General features: G+C 41.6%; 1 protein-coding gene across 1 annotated transcript in view; it reads left to right on the top strand.

Moving 5' to 3' along the window:
• The window catches only part of SORCS1 (sortilin related VPS10 domain containing receptor 1), a 321,747-nt gene that overhangs the window by 146,761 nt on the left and 156,711 nt on the right, over positions 1-18,275 (top strand). Inside the window, exon 5 of the mRNA XM_035028687.1 lies at positions 5,710-5,783. Within this exon, the coding sequence (XP_034884578.1) occupies positions 5,710-5,783 (74 nt within the window). The remainder of the gene's footprint in view (positions 1-5,709; positions 5,784-18,275) is intronic.

Raw genomic sequence — 18,275 nt, 5'->3', positions numbered from 1 at the left:
AACAAAATGTTACACATTATTATTCTAGGTTGTCTGGATACTCCCTGATAAGCTAGCCTTTTCTTTAAGGAATTTTCATCTGTTGGGGATGGAAGAGCTCGTCTGTGATGGCCATCATGGTTCTCTCACCTTCTGTCCCTGTACCCACCAGCCAGGAAGAAGACTCATGCTAGCACTTAGTGAAGTTTTATCAAATTATTTTAGGTACCACAGGATGTTTTTTTCCCGTAGAGTGAGTTCAGGCCTTCTCCTGTGGCTTAGAACCAGAGCATCAGAGCATACTTCTGAAGACCATAGATTTCTGTGGATGGATTCTCTTCCTGTTGAAGCTGGTGGAGGAAAGAGCTTGATATTTGCTATGCCTTAGGCCTGGTGTTAGGAAATCATTTGAAGTCCTTAAGGTACCATCTCTTTCTTCCTAAAAGGAATTCAGTAACAGCAGTGAGAACTGGAGAATCATGAGGTAGATGAGTGCTTTGTACCCAGGCCATCCCCAGGGCAGTGTTAGGATGAGGCAAGTGAAATACACCTGGCAGGGTTTTCCGTCAGCCTTCTCGAGAAGTGCAATTTGCAGGCCTCCTGCCTCTAAAATGTTAAGGGCAGAGAAGCAAAAGGGAGTGAGCAGGCAGCCTTGAAAAGAGCCCACTGCAGGAAGTGTTCTGCCAACATGGAAGCCTCTTAAGGAGTCTGTGTGGAGGAGACCCGGAATCTACCTCCTGAACGGGAAAGTCTCCATGAGGAGCTTTGTGGGGAAAGCATTCAATCCCATCAACCAAAGATTTAAAACATGTTATCACTCCTCCCTTTTACCAAATTGTGTTCTTGTACCAGTTTCCTAGCCACAGAAGAAAATCCCTAATGTGTACCTGTCTGACTTGAAAAGAGGGGCTACGTCGATCTGGTTTAGAAATATTGAGAAGACTCTCCAGGGACAGTGATGAGTGCACACTTTTGCATCAGCACAAGGAAGTTGAATTTCTCTCCAAAGAAAGATGCTACTCTGCTAGGGCTTCAACCACCACGTGGGTGCTAAAAAGATGGAAAATGAACGTTGGCCACAGCTGCTCTCATACCCCCCTTCTCTCACCCCATTTTAGTCTGCTCTAGATCAGGAATGCTGAGCTATGCCAGTGAATCTCACTGTTTCCCAGTCCCCCTCCCCCCCAGCTATTTGTCTGACCCTGGCATCCCTTCTTATCCTCCCTCCAAGCCTGTGCCCCTAATCCAGCTTGCAGCTCTGCAGCCTCCTGAGGATGGTGCCAGAGATGGCTGAGCAACTGGTTAAAAGCTCCTCACAAAACTAACCCTCACCATTGCATCCTTTGCAATTAACTGTATTTTTATCTGTACTCTTCTTACAGCAGACAAAGGCAGATGGCAAGAAAACAAGCCAATGTGAGGGATGTCTAAAAGAGAAAAAAAAAAATAAGTAAAGAAAGAAAGAGGGAAGGAAGGAGGGAGGGAGGAGGAGGAGGAGAGCGACCATCAGGAGAGGAGCATGGCAGGAGGGGAAGTATTGACAGCCCTGGACCAGCATAATGACAGAGTGGAGGGTCAGGCCCTGAGGCTGACAGTAGATCTTGAGCATAGACGAGCACTGGGTTTGTGCTCATTAAGTTCTTTTTACTGAGGCAGGAAGCGGTCTTGGATAGTTTAGGATGATTTGAGACAGGAAGGACTTTCCTACTTGCATTCTTAGTCAACCAGAATCTTTTCCCTGTTCTCTTTCTAAAATTTCTACTCCTGCAAAAAATTTCCTCAGTACTTTGTACCAGAGTTAGCACAACCAAAACAAAACCAAAACCCCTCCAAGAATGGTGTTTTGGGGTTTATGACAGAGGTTAGCAGATGAATGTTGCCCTCCTAAAGCTAATTCATATATTCTGTCTTCCTTTCCCTGAAACCTCTCTCTCTCTCTCTCTCTTTCTCACTCACTCACTCTCTCTCTTTCTTCAGCATTGCTGGAGAAAGGTGCTCTGCTTTCTCTGATGTGACAGATAGTACTGATAGTTCTGTGTTCTGACAGTCAAAAGAAACCTTAGAGCCAGAGACAGACTGATAAGGAAATAAATCTTATTTAGGTGCTGCCAACACTATGAATTTTATTAAAAGCAGGAAAAACCTTCTACTGGCAGCTGAGACAGTGTCATTGGGTAAGAGGCTTTGATCCTTTTCTCTCCTTTGTAGAAGAGAACTTGGCTGTTAGACTCTGCAGGTTTAATTAACACATTAACCTGAGTGGCTGTGACCTTTAGGTATGACACCAGGCTGGACAATAGGGGGAAAATATTTGAAATAGTAGGTGGAGTATACAGAGCAGCTTTGGCTAAGGGTAAATATGCAAGACCCTGCTTCCAAATCTTTGGAAGCTTCAAATATACTGATTTATAGTTCTGGTTTGTTCATTTGTTTGTTTTTTAGGTATAGGCCTCTACCATGGCTCCATGGAAATAAAATATATTCTTCTGATAAGTTACCTTTGTCCACCCATTGGGAAACCTGGGTACTTTACTAGATAGATTCATCATTAGGGAATTTGCAGGGTGCGAAATTGACACTTCTTTCCCCCTTGCCAATCTACTATGTGCTAGACATTTTCTAGAAGGAAAGGATTCCCGACACCTGTAAACTTTGTGGTTTCATTGAAGGGGCAGGGAGTGGTCTCAGATATTTTAGAGTGACTTTAGAAAGGAAGGAATTTCTGCCTTGCATTCATAGATGGCTCTCTTGGAAGGTTCCTAAGAAAATTAAATATAAATATGTGGCCTGTAGCTTGATACGATCTGTTGAACCATGGAAATGAGGCCACAGGGAAGTTTAGTGTGTAGGAGAAGGTTCATAGAAAAGGCATATTTTGGTCTGGGCCTAAAAAGAAGACTGGCAGTGAGGTAGGCAAGTCTTAAAGCCACCTCACCCAGAATGGGGAGCATCAGTGAAGACACACCAAAGGAAGCCTGCTCAGATGTGAGTGAGAAAGTGAGAAGGTGCATCCGTCAGCACCAAAGTGTTCTTTTCGAGAGAGAAAATGGAAAAGAATGTCACTGAGCTGAATAAGAGAGCCTTGGTTTATTGGATTGTCTGGTATCCCTACTGCTTGAGGGGCCTCTGGATGCTCACAGATAACAAAGCAGCCCCTTGAAGAGGATAAAAACAAATATCATGGGACATACCTGACTGATCCACAGATTCTGCATCCAAGCCTAGGGGGATCAATTTAAAAAGACACACACACACACACACACACATACATGCTGGCACCCAGTAATTCCTCACAAAGATAAATTCTGTGTGGGGACAGGGATGGCAATCCTTGGTGTCACCGTATGAGCCCTCAGAGTTAATATTTGATTTTCAAGATGTATGTGAGTCCAGCCTCACGTGCAGAATTATTATTTCAAGCCATCCTGATTCTGTTACATTTGCATAAGTCTTTGTATATAAATATAGATGTTAACATACATTTATATATAGACACAGGCACACACAACGTTGTGAACTCTATTCTCTTTATTTTTTTCTTTTTTTCTTTAAATTCAATTAGCCAACATACAGTACATTATTCGTTTCAGATGTAGAGTTCAGTAATTCATCGTTGCGTATAACACCCAGTGCTCGTTACATCACGTGCTCTTCTTAATGCCCATCACCCAGTTACCCCATCCCCCCACTTACCTCCCCTCCAGCAACCCTCAGTTCCTTTCCTATGGTTAAGAGTCTCTCATGGTTTTTCGCCCTCTCTGATGACTTTCCATTCAATTCTCTTTAAACTCATGGGAAGAAGTGCAGCTGTGGGCTTAAAAAAGATAGAGCAAGGGGAGCGGGAGAAGCAGATCCTCCCAAACCCAGGTGCTTGTTGTTATTCTACAAGTCTGTGTATTCAGATGCCAAGTGTTTGGGACATGCTGGTGAACCAGAAGTAGGACGTGCATACTCTGGCCACTTGGGTTTGGAATTAAGAGGGAACGCGTTGTCCCCATCCTCTGTTATTTCTGTGAGGGCAACTGCCTCCCCATCTCCCCTTAGCACTCTTAAGAGGAATCAAGCATAAAATGTACCCAGGCATAATGGGGCGGAAAAAAAATAGTAAGACTTGAAAGAAAAAGCCACAGATTCTCCTTGACTGGATGCCCAGATACTGTGTAGTTTGAGCCAATTGAGCTGCCTGCTTAGTAATCACATATTTCAGCTTCTTTTTTGGGGGGCTCTAGAATGTGTTTTGATCCAATGGACACAATATCGTAGGAAGCTCTTCCAAGGGTTGGTAAATAGTCACTTGAGCTGACCTGTTCCTGGACTTGCCCAGTGCATCTGCAACCGGGGTGAATCACTTGGTGAGTCATTTGACCCTTCACTGAATGCTGGAGCTGGAGACAGGACAAGGCTGGGCAATCATGGTACTCAGGATGGTATGGCTCATTATCCATTCACTGTGGGATTTGGCGAATGCAGTGGTGGAAGATTGGAGTGTCAGTAGGTTACAGACCAGGCACATAGTAGAAAGGAGATACTCCAAATGATATTTATCAAATCAGTAGCCAGTAAGTAGTCCATGGGAACCAGAATGCCTGGAGCAACAGGGATCTCCAGGCTGCCATCAGAGGACACTTCCATGGAGCTGTAAAGATTATTGGAGAAGAGCAGAGGTGTGGAGTGAGCTGAGATACAAAGCAGGAAGTAAGAGAAGAATCATGTTTGGAGAGGAGGGAGCATGTGGAGCGTTAGACCCTGTCTCATGAGCACTGCTTCTTTGCAGTTGCCCTCGGAGAGTACTGAAGCAGTGTAGCATGTGGACTTGAACTCTTTCCAGCTGTAGAGCCATCTGTAAAATAACTTCAGATACCATCACAGCGATGGCATGTGGATTAAATGAAATAATGCATGGGAAGCACTTGGATCACAGTGAAAGTGTAGTCCGTGTGGGCTGCCCGAATAGCCTGAAACTTCTCTGGCTGTTGTCGAAAAGACCAGCCACAGGGTCAGTTCCAGTCTCCCGAACTTGCCATTCAAAGCCGTCTTCCAAGCTGCCCTCAACATTCACATCTACACTTATTTAGATAAGCCAGGCTTATTTGTATACTGTCCCTGTGTACCCCACCACTCTGACCCACGTTGCTCCTCGTGTCACGCCTGTCCCATTTCTGTCAGTTTGAATGCTGCCATTCATTTGGACCTCAGTGGAATCTGCACACATCTGTGAAGCATCCCTAACTGACTTCTGAGTCTCCTTCCTTGGCGTTCCTCTGTCACTGGTGGCCTCATTGCCTTAGTGCATTTCTCGTGATTTTAGTCAGGTTATACTATCTGCTCTTCAAGAGCCAGATCTCAGATTTTGCACTTCTCTGTATTCCACACAGTGACCTGCACAGGCTAGGTCAAATGGCACTGCTGACTCTCACCAGGTAGAACGGGGTATGAATCCCAGCTCATTCTCATGTTTGGAGGGCATGTGATTTCCAACAAATCACGTAATCTTCCTGAACTTCAGCTTTCTCAGTTGTAAGGTGGAGATATTAAGGTCCATCTTGCAGAATGCATATGAGGAGCAGAGATGATATGTGGATCATTCACCTGGCATATGTCAGGTGCTCAATAAATGGTAGGTACTACTACTGTTGTTGTGATTGTTATTAATATTGAGCCAGTGAACTAATATTTGTATATTTAATGTACCCTGGGGTCAAGGTGCTAAATAATTTCTCTTCTCTACAGTTATACAGCTCTGCTGAATTTGGGAGAAGGTGGCAGCTTATCCAGGAAGGGGTCGTACCAAACAGGTTCTACTGGTAAGTCTCATTTTATCTTGTAGCCCATTAAGGGATCACCTAGTAAATGAGCATTGGAATCTTTTTCTCACCCAGATCTCTCACGTGAGGTCTGTCCTTATCAAGATATGCCCACATCCCCGTAGGGCAGGGTGTGATACTGGAATAGTCAGCATTTCAAGGGAATGTTAAAGCTGTACCACCGATTACTCAATGAGCTCCAAAGAGATCATTGAGATTAGTGAACAACAAGGGCTTCGTAACTGCTGTTTTGTTATATTTCGATGGGGCTTGTGAAATAGACACTTAAAAACATTTTAATACTGGCTTTTGTTACTAAAAGCATTATACACACATATGTTACATGTTAAAATAAGGGTTTTCAGTGTAAATAAGTAGATCTTATTAGCCTAAAAGTAGGTCTTCCTTCCATTCCTGATTTCACATCTCCTTGATCTCCTCATTGTATGGGGCACAACCAGCATTCTTAGTTTCTTATTTCACCTTTCATAAATATTCTGTGAGTTACCAAACATACATATATATATATCTTATATATAGGTAAGGAGATATATATATATATATATATATATATATAGCTTGGCCTGCTGTAACACAACACCATAGAGTTGGTAGCTTAAACAACACATTTATTTCTCATGGTTCTTGAGGCCAGGAAGTCCAAGGTCAAGGGGCTGGCAGATTCAGTTCCTGGTGAAGACCAGGATATTTGAGAGGATATTGCAAGATATTTCAGAGGATGGTTCAGGATATTGCAGAGGGTTGCCTTCTTGCTGTGTCACACACAGGGGAGAACAACAGAGGAGCAGCAAAAGAAAGAAGGAAGCAAAGAAAGTAATATTCTTCCTTTTCTTTACCACCTGTGCCCATCCCCCTGTTTAAACTAGAGGTGTCGTCCCTCCATGGGAACCAGTGGCCACAATTGAAAAGAAAGGAAATAATACAAGCTCTTTTTGGTTTTTAAGTTTCCAAAGGCCTAGATCCTGGCAAAGTAAGAGCAAAGTAAGAAGCATTTTGGTGTAATTTTGACTTTACCTATCAGTTGCTTTTGAATTTACAACCTAATGTTTGCCAAAAGATATGACTCTACCCTGCTTGACCTGAAATCTGCCCACGGTAAAGGTTGTTTCTAGACTTTTGCTGGTATAAGCAGTACTATAAGAACTAGCTCAAGTAAGAGTTTCAATATCTCATGTCCACATCATTCAGAATCATTGGAACCATGACCTTTTAGGGGCCAACAGGCTCCCTACAACTCTGAAAGGTGTCTCCCCTTTACTCCTGAAATCGCACTGCTTCTTATCAGCCTTTGGACTTACAGGTGCCTGCTAGCTCCCCACACCCACCCCAATTCTCTCACTTCTGAGGGCAATGCATTTTCATCTTTCTGGTTTTCAAACCCTGCCCTAAAAACCCCTGTGGGAACTGAAAGCTAGAGGAACTGCATTAGAGGAATCTCTTAAAATGCTTGTGAAACTGCCTGAAAAAGTGAAGGACAAGTCATTTGCAAACAAACAGGCTCAAAAATAACACAGAGGGAATTCTATATGGAATGACACCTAATTTTCCCCCATCAGAAAGAGACATTTTTAACTAAAGAAGGATTTTGTTGCACAGAAGCTGTTCACCTCTTTCCCGCTGCTGTTCTGGCTCAGCAATGGCTTGAGCCTTGCTCTCGAGGTCCACATTGGCCTCTCCCTCTCCGGGAATTCCACTCTAGCTGTCACTGAGCCTACCTTCTCTGGTCAGCATTTCTTCTCTTCCTCTCTTACTCATCCTGTCGTTTATTGACATGACACCTTGAACCTCTGTATGTTTTGCCTATAAAGTATAAAGTCACTTTTTGGAAAGAGGGCCCATGTTGTTTTGTTTCTGTTTTTGTTTTTCATTCTGTCTTTACTTGGTGCCATATGTGCAAAGAAAGGCTTCAGAAAATAAATAAATGAAGAACTAAAATAAACTAATGGAGTCCACCTAATTTAACCTGGAAATGGAGTTGATAGTTTGCCAATGAGAAAGTGTAAGGGACCAATCTTTCAAGTCCTGGTTCCGAGTGACTTGAAATAGCTGCCGTGGACCCAGCAAAGGAAAGTAGAAAGTTGCAATTTACAGAGGACTGGATGGACATGTGTTCTTACCAGTAGAAATGAAGAAAAGTGTTGAATAAAAAGATAGGCAAGAAAAAAGAACTGAGATGAGAATATTTTCCATGTAGGTGGTACATGGAACAGAATATTTTCTAGCTCACTAAAGGTCTTATTTACACACAGCATTATGAGGTGAATAGACCCCATCATTGCTTTGGCTGGTGCTGATTGCATACATTCTTATCTATTCTTTGAATAGGGGTCTTTTATCTGATTAGCAAAGCCCTTGTAACTAAATGTCATAATATCATTATCTTTATAAAAATGATTGTGGATGAGTTCTGATTAATCTGTCCATTAAGTAAAATAAAGAATGCCCCTCCTTCTGCCTTTGGGTACAGAGAGACACATCTTCTCCATTCAAGCCCTAACATTGTGATAAGCGTGATTCACACTTACGCTGTTTAATTCCCCTAACAGTTTAATGAAGTAAGCCTTGCATTATCATCATTTACAGATGGGGAGCTTACAGCATGGAGAGGTTAACTAATTTAGCCAAGGTCACACAGCTGGAAAGTAGCAGAGTCAGGATTCAAATGCAGGCAGTCTGGCTCCAAGGTCCATGCTCTGCTAAATCAGTGGACTTCCTTGCCTCTGCCTCTTGGCCTTTTTTTCTGGGCTGCGGCTGTGAGCTCTGGAAACCCAGCCCGTTCAGGCAGGTGAGTAGAGAAAACCCGAAGCTCTTTTGGCCATGGTGCCTGCATGAGTATGTCTCTGACTGGGCTTGGCAGATGGCCCCCATGGGTTATTTAAGCTCTGTTCGTTTTTCCAGAGAAGGCATGAGACCTTATAAATTGCACAGTGCACATGACTGTTGATGAAAATCTCTGGATCTCTGGCCACATGGTCTGTATTTCTGACTGAGCAACTTCCTGAGTCCGGCAGCAGAAGGGTCAGTCGGAGCGGTATTTATTAGACTCACTCCTGGAAACCAATTGCTTCAAATTATATGGGAACTATGGGGCTATCTAGGCTTGCTCAGCAAGCTTAATTATAAGAGGCCCCCTTTAATCATTTTTGCTTGGAGCCTGGCTGTGGGGGTGTGGAAAGGACTGGGGGCAACTTTTCTAGTGATAAATTTTCTAGTGTAAGTGACTCTGGGTAATAACATAGCATTTCCCCCCGAGAAAAATGAAGATTAATTCACATCTTTTCCTCATCACCTAGTCCACTTGAGAAATACCTCTTTTGGGTGGCGATAACATTGCCACCTCTGAAAGTAGTCGATGGCAATTGGAAAATTATTCTGGAACATAAGAGCATATTCTTATGTAATCACAGTGGTTGCTGTTCATACTCCCATAGCGAACATAAATACGAACTTTCCTCCAAGGAGTTCATATTGTTTTTAAAACAGATTTACGTGTGTGTGTGTGTGTGTGTATTATATTTAGCAGCTTATAAAACACATCTTAGTACAATATTGCCCTTAATAGAGGAGGTGTTCTTTTTATTTAACTGTGATAGCAGTCTTGTTCTGTATTATGTCAGAAATCAATTACCCTGGGAGTACAGCCTGGAGATTAAGGGGCTCAGAGATACTGAGGTGGGTTCCAGCTCTGCCATTTACTCAGTAAGGGATCACGGGGAAGTTATTCCTGTGAGCCTCAGTTTTTTTTCCTCTGTGAAGTGAAGATAATTAATACCTACTTCATTAAATGAGATGTTTTTCATAAACTGGTTACATACCTGGCACCTAAGAATTGTATTAAGTGCCCACTGACTAATAGTAATAATATTCTTAATAGTGGCTGAACTTCTACATCTATTAGTTTTGTTTTCCCCCCGTGCTGGTTTCATTCTCAGGTTGGTTTTCTCATTTGTGGCAATGATGGACATTATCAGCTTTAGTCTACTTTCTAACAGTTTAGAAGCCCTATCAAACCAGCCTGCCTCCTTCCTTATATTTCCAGGGATTGAATCTGAGTGGTCAAGGCTACAGAAGGTGGTACATTACTCATGTAGGTCAGGGGCCTGAAATAGGAGATGGGGTTGAGTCCCAGTCCAACTGCATGGTTCAAGGTTAGGGGAGAGATGATTACTAAAAAGGAGAAAAGCGGCATTCTGTTATCATCAAAAGGGAGAATAGATTTTCATTAGGGAAAAAAATACAGATGGGAGAACTGAGCATCTGCAAGATAAAATCCCATAATGGGGATTTCTATTAAGTTACTAGAATGATCTGGGCACATGACAAATTGTGTCATTTGATCCTTATAACAAGATTGTGAGGTAGGGATTCTTATCCTCATTTTGATGAAATAGAAAAGTGATATATTTTATCCAACATAACACACATAATATGTAATATAGCTAAGTTTTGAAACTTGGTCTGTCTGGGCCCATGGACATTGGTTGCAGTAGTAAAAGTCAGCTTTATATTTAAGATTTATTTCTGACTTGCATCCCCCAATAATAAATGTTAGTTTAACAGTTCAGTAGATAAAAGCCAAGGTGTTGCTTTGACATTGAACAAGGACATAGAGTTGGATGATCAGTGGTATCCAAAATACTTGAATAAGGGAAGGTCCTGCCAAAAGCCAAATTCACTATTAGAAGTTTCTGCGTACTGCATGGAGCACTGGGTGTTATATACAAAAAATGAATCATGGAACACCACATCAAAAACTAATGATGTAATGTATGGTCATTAACATAACATAATAAAAAAAAGTTGCTGAATATGGCCTTTTTGAGATCTGTTTCAACTTTTGAACAAGGCAGTGGAAGGCAGTTTTCATTATAAACCACTCAGCAATCTATTATCTATGCAAAAGACAAGGCAATCTTAGAGCTGTTTCACTTAATTAAAAATAGGTTCAGACTTACCTTATTAATTATGTTGTTCTGACATATAGAGGGCTGGCTGTAAACAGGGACAGCTGAGTAGTGATTACATATTTTCTCTAATTCACACACAGAAAATTAAGAGTTGACTCAACAGTGAGCCTTTGTATTCTAGAATGTCAGCCTTGTTTCAGTTAGGTCCCTCGGGGGGCACATGACAGCTGTATTTTCCAGCAGAGAGGTACAGGAATATTTGTTAATCCATACTCAGTGCTTTTGAGCATGTATACATACACATTGCCATTCATTGCTGTGATTCAGTGCCAGTCAATATGAATGACTCCCCATTCCGTATCTTCGACAAGTCCCATTTATTGAGCACTTACTGTATGTCAAGCCCTATGCTAAGTGTCTTGCATACACTGTTTCAGTCAATCTTCAAATCAATGATCTGAAATAATTTAGTGATCAAACTTTTTCAAGATATGTGTTAGAAAAATGCAACCTGTTTTAAGAAAAATAAAGTTGTTTTGTGTGTGTGTGTGTGTTTTTTAAAGAGATATTGCCTCATGGATCTAGAAAGTCAAAAGGTCCAACTTTATCCAGACTGCACTCAATTCAGAGGCTCATTAAGTTCATCAGTTCTTGCTATGTTGGCTCTACCGTCCTCAATGTTAGCTTCACTCTCAGGCAGGCTCTTCCTTCCTGGTAGTCTCTAGCAGCAAATATTTCCCCAAATTTACTCCAGTGGAAAAGAAAATACCTCCTTGCTTGGTGCTCCCGCAGAACTCTGGGATGAAATCTCACAGTCCTTGATGAGGTAACATGCTCACATCTAGACCCTGGGGGTAGAACCAATTCCAGTAAACCCCATGGTCACAAAGTAAGGAATGGCGCTGCCCCCAGGAAAGATTCGGGAACTTTTCTCAAAGGAAGGGAGAAGGTTAATGGGAAAACATCAACAAGAGGTGCCCATTGCTGGTGCTTTCATTCCCATTTTTAGATGAGAAATAAATAGGAATATAAATAAGAAAATAAAATCCCAGAGACGTTAAATAACCCTGACTAATATTATGTGTTCATCAGTTATGGCGACGGAATTTCAACCCAGATATGACTGGCTCCGGAGCCTGTATTGTTTAAGCACGTTATGTCCCCTCCGGTGTACCTTCACAAGCCCCGTTGTGCTGGGGACCAGTGAAGACTAGCTTGAGCACCAGCTTTCCCTGAAGCTTTTCTGAGGACCCTGCTCCACAGAGCTTTCTTCTTACTCAGAACTGTTATGTTAGCAGGCGTTTCCTTTGGCCTCCCTCCCATTAGGCCCTATGCCCAGTCATTAAAGTCCCATTTGTCTAGATACCTGGCCTGTCATCCCTATCTACCATTCTCTCCTCTAACCTCAGGCATAAGATGCAGATCCATGAATTTTTTTCTGGTATTATCTGGCTATGTCAGAAAACACCTCACGACTTAAAGCAGTTTCTGTCTCTGATTCTGACTCATATTGCTACCACCCATCCTCAAGTCCTTGTTGGATATTGCTGCTGGGTCAGTGTGAGGTGGTTGGTTTTTTTTTTTTTTATTTCCCTTGTTGTTTGATAGTTTGTTTTATATACACCGGGTCACCATGACCCTTCTTCCTCCTTCAGATATGCTGACTGTTGAGTATGGCCTCTCCTAGACTCCTAAGCCATTCACACCCAAGGGACATAGAGGGTGTGGTGTGAATTGGCTGTCTTTTCTCTTTTCCCAGATGGGTTTAATGGACCCCACAACAGAATCCTCTGCACTTTTCCTTCCCTGTGTCCTGTAAAGTGGAAAAGGGTTGGAGTCTAATGATATTACAAAAATAAAAAAATAAAAAAAAAGTAGAATAAACTTAGTGAAATAAAATAAAAATGTAAAATTCTACACTATCAAAATAACTAGAAAATCAAGTGTACTGTAATAGAAAAGGAGTATGGCTGTTTTCTGAAGCCACTCTGCTTCATCCTTCACCCAAAGCTCTCTGAAGCAGGTCTTTGTTTGCAGGGCACTTCTTAACAAACACCATCACTAGCTTTCAGTTTTATGCTCAGCTGGGAGTGGAACATCTCACTATTCAGAATTAGATTTTTCTTTATAGGATTTTGTATTTCTGTATATCCTGTGCCCCAGCCTTAACACTTGAAACATATTCAACTCTGTTCTCTCACTCACCTCCTCTTAAATGTTGTGTTTCCAGTCCCCATCATTTCTACCTCTGTGAAGTTACACCTGTCTACTTCTCTTCTCCTTAGCATTACCCTGGCTCATTGGGGACAGTGAAAAAGCCCTACTCTCCTTATATCCTACTACTGCCTAAGGAATCGTGTAAGCATTTCCCTGATCAAGCATTTGCCTTGTTCCTTGTTGCTTACAACATAAATTCAAAAAGAGTAAGGACATAACTAGATGCTTGTCAACCTGACTTTGCACATCTTTTTCACCTCCCCCCCCATAATCCCAATTCTATGTGCTAAATTCCCAAAAGGCCAGGTAATTTTTTTTTTTAAGGCCAGGTAAATAATTCTAAGCAGTGATTAGTCTATGGACCAGCCTATATCTCTTATCTCTATGATTTTATAAATGCTCCTACCTAGGAATAAACTGTCCTTATTTATTTTTTTTTATTTTAGCAGAGATTAAATTTTAGCACTTATTATGTGTTAGGACAGTTTTGGTCTGACTACAAAGATAATGGATAAGGATCTTTGCCATCATTAGGATCACAATAGTGGATCTTTATGGACTCATACTGATTCCTGCCTTTACCCTTGGAGCCTTCTTCAATTCAAGAAGAATCTCTTTCTTTGAATTTAAATGTGCATATGTCACAAATAAAATGCAGTGCATCATAACATGTGTTGTACTGCAGGTCTATATATGTGACTGATGGAAAGAGCACAGGCTTAGAGTCAGCATATTGAAATTCAAATTCCAGCTTTGCTATTTACTAATTGAGCAATCCTGAGAAACTCCTTCACCTGCCTGAGCTTCAGTTTCCTTCTTCCAAGGCTCATTTTGAGAATTAAAAAATGGCATATTAGCATAATTATTATTAAGTAACTTAGCACTTAGTATGTTCTGCATATCTATCTTTTTATTTCTTCATTTCCTCTCCTGCTAATAGATAATTCCTTAAGGACCTGTCTTTAACATGTTTCTATCTATTGTGCGTATGACAGTAAATGGAATAGTAGAAACCTGGTGTCTGCACTCACACACACACAGTACTGAAATTCATTGAATACACACATGTATATATATACACACACATAAACCCACATATACATCCAGATTGAAACACATCTTGAATGGACTTCATTTGTTAAATCCGGGAGCCATTAACAGATGACCTGTCTTTCTTTCCAGCATGTAAAGGTTAGACTCCTAAACCATCTAAGTACATACTGAAGAGGGAAGAATTCTGCATCAGTAAAAGGAACACTTTTTTTTATGCAGTAGGCTGTTTCTGAACCCCACAGGCTGTCCTAAGGGGTAATGAGGTCTGTGTAACCAAGGACAAAGTGACTGCAGCCTAGACTGCCCAAACTGATAGATTCTTTACACAACTTAAAAGAGTATGGGGTTCAGGAGAAGAACCCCCGACCCCCTTTCTTTGAAGTATTGACTTGATTGTTTCTTAACACTCTACCTCTTCCTCCTAGACAGTCTTTTCTGGTTCCTAGCCCTCTACCATGGGAGCTGAACCATGTCTGTGGTTTGGGTAAAAATCTGGGAGAAGTGGCAGGAAATCATTCTTGAAATCACATCCCAAGACATGCACTGGGGCATTTCTGGTTCCTGTACTGTGAGTGCTCGATAAGAGAATTTTCATTATCCCTGAGGGGCCTGATGTTTTATCCTTTTTTGTTTTTCCTGTTAATGATCTCCATGTGAATGCGGTTTTCTAATCCTCTTGCACTTCTCCTCCACATCGTAATCTCTCCCAATGATTAGCAAGTTTTCCCTACAAATTAAGTTCATTTACCCCTGCTCCTGCCTGTGAGCCCATCACTTTTCTCATAGCCTTCATTCACTAATGGCCATCATTGATCCCTGTCCTCCTTATCTTGATGATTTCCTGTCTCCCTGGGCTGAGCTCCTCCATCTGCGAGCAGCTGAGCCTTGGTCACTTCTCCAGATCCCCAACAGCTACTATGGTAGCAGAGTGCAGGGGGATGGCAGCAAAGAAGCACAAAAGAGAAAGGGAAAATCCTCATAATTATGGCTTCTAATTTAGAATAATAGTAAAAGAAATTGACTTATGCCCTAGTGATCAAACCTCGCTTAGCCTTCAAGTTCTAGAGCCTCTGGGTTTATACAGTGTCTGTGCGTGTGGTTTCTCTTGCTCATTCAATGATGCGTCACCAAAGCACCTTTCTTGATGCTTGGAGCCAAGAAGAGATGGTGTTTAGTGTTTAAGAGTGAGAGCTCTGGAGTCAGAATGACCTTGTCAGAATCCTGTTTTCAAGGGCTGTGACAATGAGCTATTTAATTAGCTTCTTTAAGCCTTACAGTCTTCATCTGTGTATCAGTCATCATTGTGCAGTCTTCCTTATCTACTTGTCAGGATTAAAATGGGAACTCAGGTTAAACTCCAGACACATATAATACATGAGTGAATATTAACTGTCATTTAAAAGAGGAATAAGCAAGAGTTGGGCATTCGTTTCAGAAATGTGGCAATCTCATTTTGATACCCAGTTTCATAATTTATATTTTCATTGGGAATTTTTTTTTTTTTTTAAAGAGTGCATGCAAGCAGGGGGAGGAGCAGATGGAGAGAGCATCTCAAGTAGGCTTCATGCCCAGCGTGGAGCCTAATGCAGAGCTTGATCTCACGACCCTGAGATCATGACCTGAGCCGAAATCAAGAGTCAGACGCTTAGCCGACTGAGCCACCCAGGCACCCCTCGATGGGAATTTTTAATGCACACATGTATTTTACTTTTCTGTTGCCCCAGAATCAGGAACAGTGGATAAATCAGCTCAGTGTTTAATTTTATAGCTTCTAGATTACCTAAAAGCCCTTGTTACTCGGTTCATTTAATTTATATTAATTTAGTGAGTAGTTTTTAGCTCTAATTCCTGGCTGTGAACATACTGGAAACACAGCCCCTGCCCTCGAGGGGTTTGCAGCTGCTGAGGCGGGACTGCAGTTGGGACCCCCTCTGGTAGTTTGCAGCCTCACACCTTGGGCTTGAGGCCCAAGGGCACCGGGCTAGCAGTCTGGGAGAGTGGTCAGGCAGGAAATTGGGAAGGGAAGAGCAAGGACAGACTGGGACCTGCCAGCACTTTGTCACTGTCTCTACCTTGAACCCTTGAAGCCTTCAGAGTGAACTGACTGCTACTCCCCTCTTACCTTCCACATCTCACGTGTATTTCCTTTTGGTCAGTTCTAATCTGAAACTATATGGAGACTCTGGGAAAGATAGTTGTAGGTTGGCCAGGCTGATCCAGTACAAAATCACCGTGGTCTACCCCTTGAAAACTTGGTACCTGGGACATCTTGTGATACCATATATAATCTCTAAATACAAACAAAAACACAATTATGCTTCAACCTACAATGATGGGATTGTCCCTCATACAACTTAAAACATGATAAATGCCTCCCCAAAAAGATGAGAAAAATTTGCATGTCACATGGTTTTCAGGTGGTATTCCTCTTCTAGTTGAGTCATGCTTCCCCTTTTTTTATAGTCTGTCACCAAAACCCTGAGATGTAAGGTCAGCCACTGTTAACACATCTCACGTTAAAACACTGAGAAGTGGGAGGAGGAGAAGGAAAAAGAAGATAGACACACAATATACATTCATATTAAATTATGATGAGGGGGTGTTCCTGGGGAATGGTTTCTAGGGAAAGGGAATTGTCTGTTGTTAGGACAAAGATGAGAAGAAATTGATCGAAGAAACTAGGACAGCTAAGTATCTAGAACACTGCCTGACACATACCGTATACCATCAACTCTAAAATCCCATCAGATGAAGATACACCTTTATTTTGTGTATTGTCAAAAACCTCTGCCAGTTAAACTTTATCATTTCAATGATTGTAAGATACCAGCTGATTTAAGAAATGTTAGAATGAAAAAAATAAAAGTGAGCATTTTTGAGTTGACAAAATAGGTACTCTATAAATATTTATTGAATATGTGAAAATTGGAAAATGAATATGGGGATGAGGTAACCATAGATACCTACTTTTCAAATCAAAGATTAGATAAGGTTGTCTTAGTAGGTAACTGATAAGATATGGGATGGCAAATTCTAAACAGAATGGTAGAGAAGACCCAGAAATTGGCTCATTTGACTAGGTAGGAAAGGCAGAAGAAGGCAGAGGAAGATCCTAAAACCAACTCCCAGACTAATGAATCCATGTAGATGACCAGCCAGCCCTGATGTGTTTATGAATGTGTTAAGAATTTTATCAGGATTCTTAGAGAACTGACGCTACCACATCTGACCTCCTAGGAGTTGCAGGAATCCCTTCTACACCATTCTAGATAAATCGCTGAAAGCAGCCTTTTGGATTGAGAAGGAACTTTGTCTATCTGTCTGTCAGGATCTCTCTTTCTCTAAAGAGAATAACCAGAGCAGATGGACCTGTCCCACTGTTTTTTATTGTTTGGCTGTGGCACTTAAAACATCAACATCTCTAAACAAAACAATTCCATAATTTAGAGAAGGCTGTCAAGCTTTTCACAGGCATGGCAAGATGTGCCCTGCGGTGGAGGACAGAACCTGCTGCAGCATTTATGAAATTTATGGTAAAGGGTTTTCCATGAGTGCCCTAAATTTAAGGCAGATAAGTACCAGAAGATAAATTCTACCGATAATTGAATTACAAAGCCATCATCGTGTGCTGAACAGAGCAATTTTGTGACTCTATTGTGACAAGATGAAACTTGTTAGAATACTTATGTGCCTGGGATAGCTTCTGCATCACTAACCCAGGGAACAAACTAGCTCTTCTAGAATGTGCCTCCTAGGAGCAGTTAGCCTTCCCGAGTAATTCAGTAGCCAAGGAAAACAGGGTGCCTAAGAGAGAGGAGCCCAAAGCAGTGCAGCTTACAGCCTCATCAACCACCGCTTCCCACTCACCCTCACACTTCACCAGTTCCTAGGCCACCATATTTCTGTCATCAGCTGCAATCAGGCCCTTCCCCTAGTAACCAGGGCAGCCCTAGAATTAGTAAAAACCCGGGCTGTCCACATTGTTTTCTACTTCTAAACAAATGAAGAGTAAGAACATCTCAATAATAAGAACTGCTTTTCCAGTGTAACCATTTTTAAAATAGAATAACTTTCTTTTTTGTGATTGTTGAAATCTGTGAATCATAAACTTAGAGCAAATGAAATGCTACAGTGGCTTACCTGCTTTATGTGATAAAATGGCATGACCCATCCTTTCCCTGTAGTGACAATGATTTAGAAAGACTAGAAGGAACAGATCACTTTCCTATCTATAGTAGCTTTGCTATAATTGAGTATATCCTTAGGAGATTTGGGAATGTTTTTTTTTTTTTTC

The sequence above is a fragment of the Mirounga leonina genome, unplaced genomic scaffold (genome assembly GCF_011800145.1).
Source record: "Mirounga leonina isolate KUSES-001 unplaced genomic scaffold, KU_Mleo_1.0 Mir_114, whole genome shotgun sequence".
NCBI classification, from domain to species: domain Eukaryota; kingdom Metazoa; phylum Chordata; class Mammalia; order Carnivora; family Phocidae; genus Mirounga; species Mirounga leonina.
Note: the sequence above shows the minus strand (reverse complement) of the source record. Positions and strands in the feature narration are given on the sequence as shown.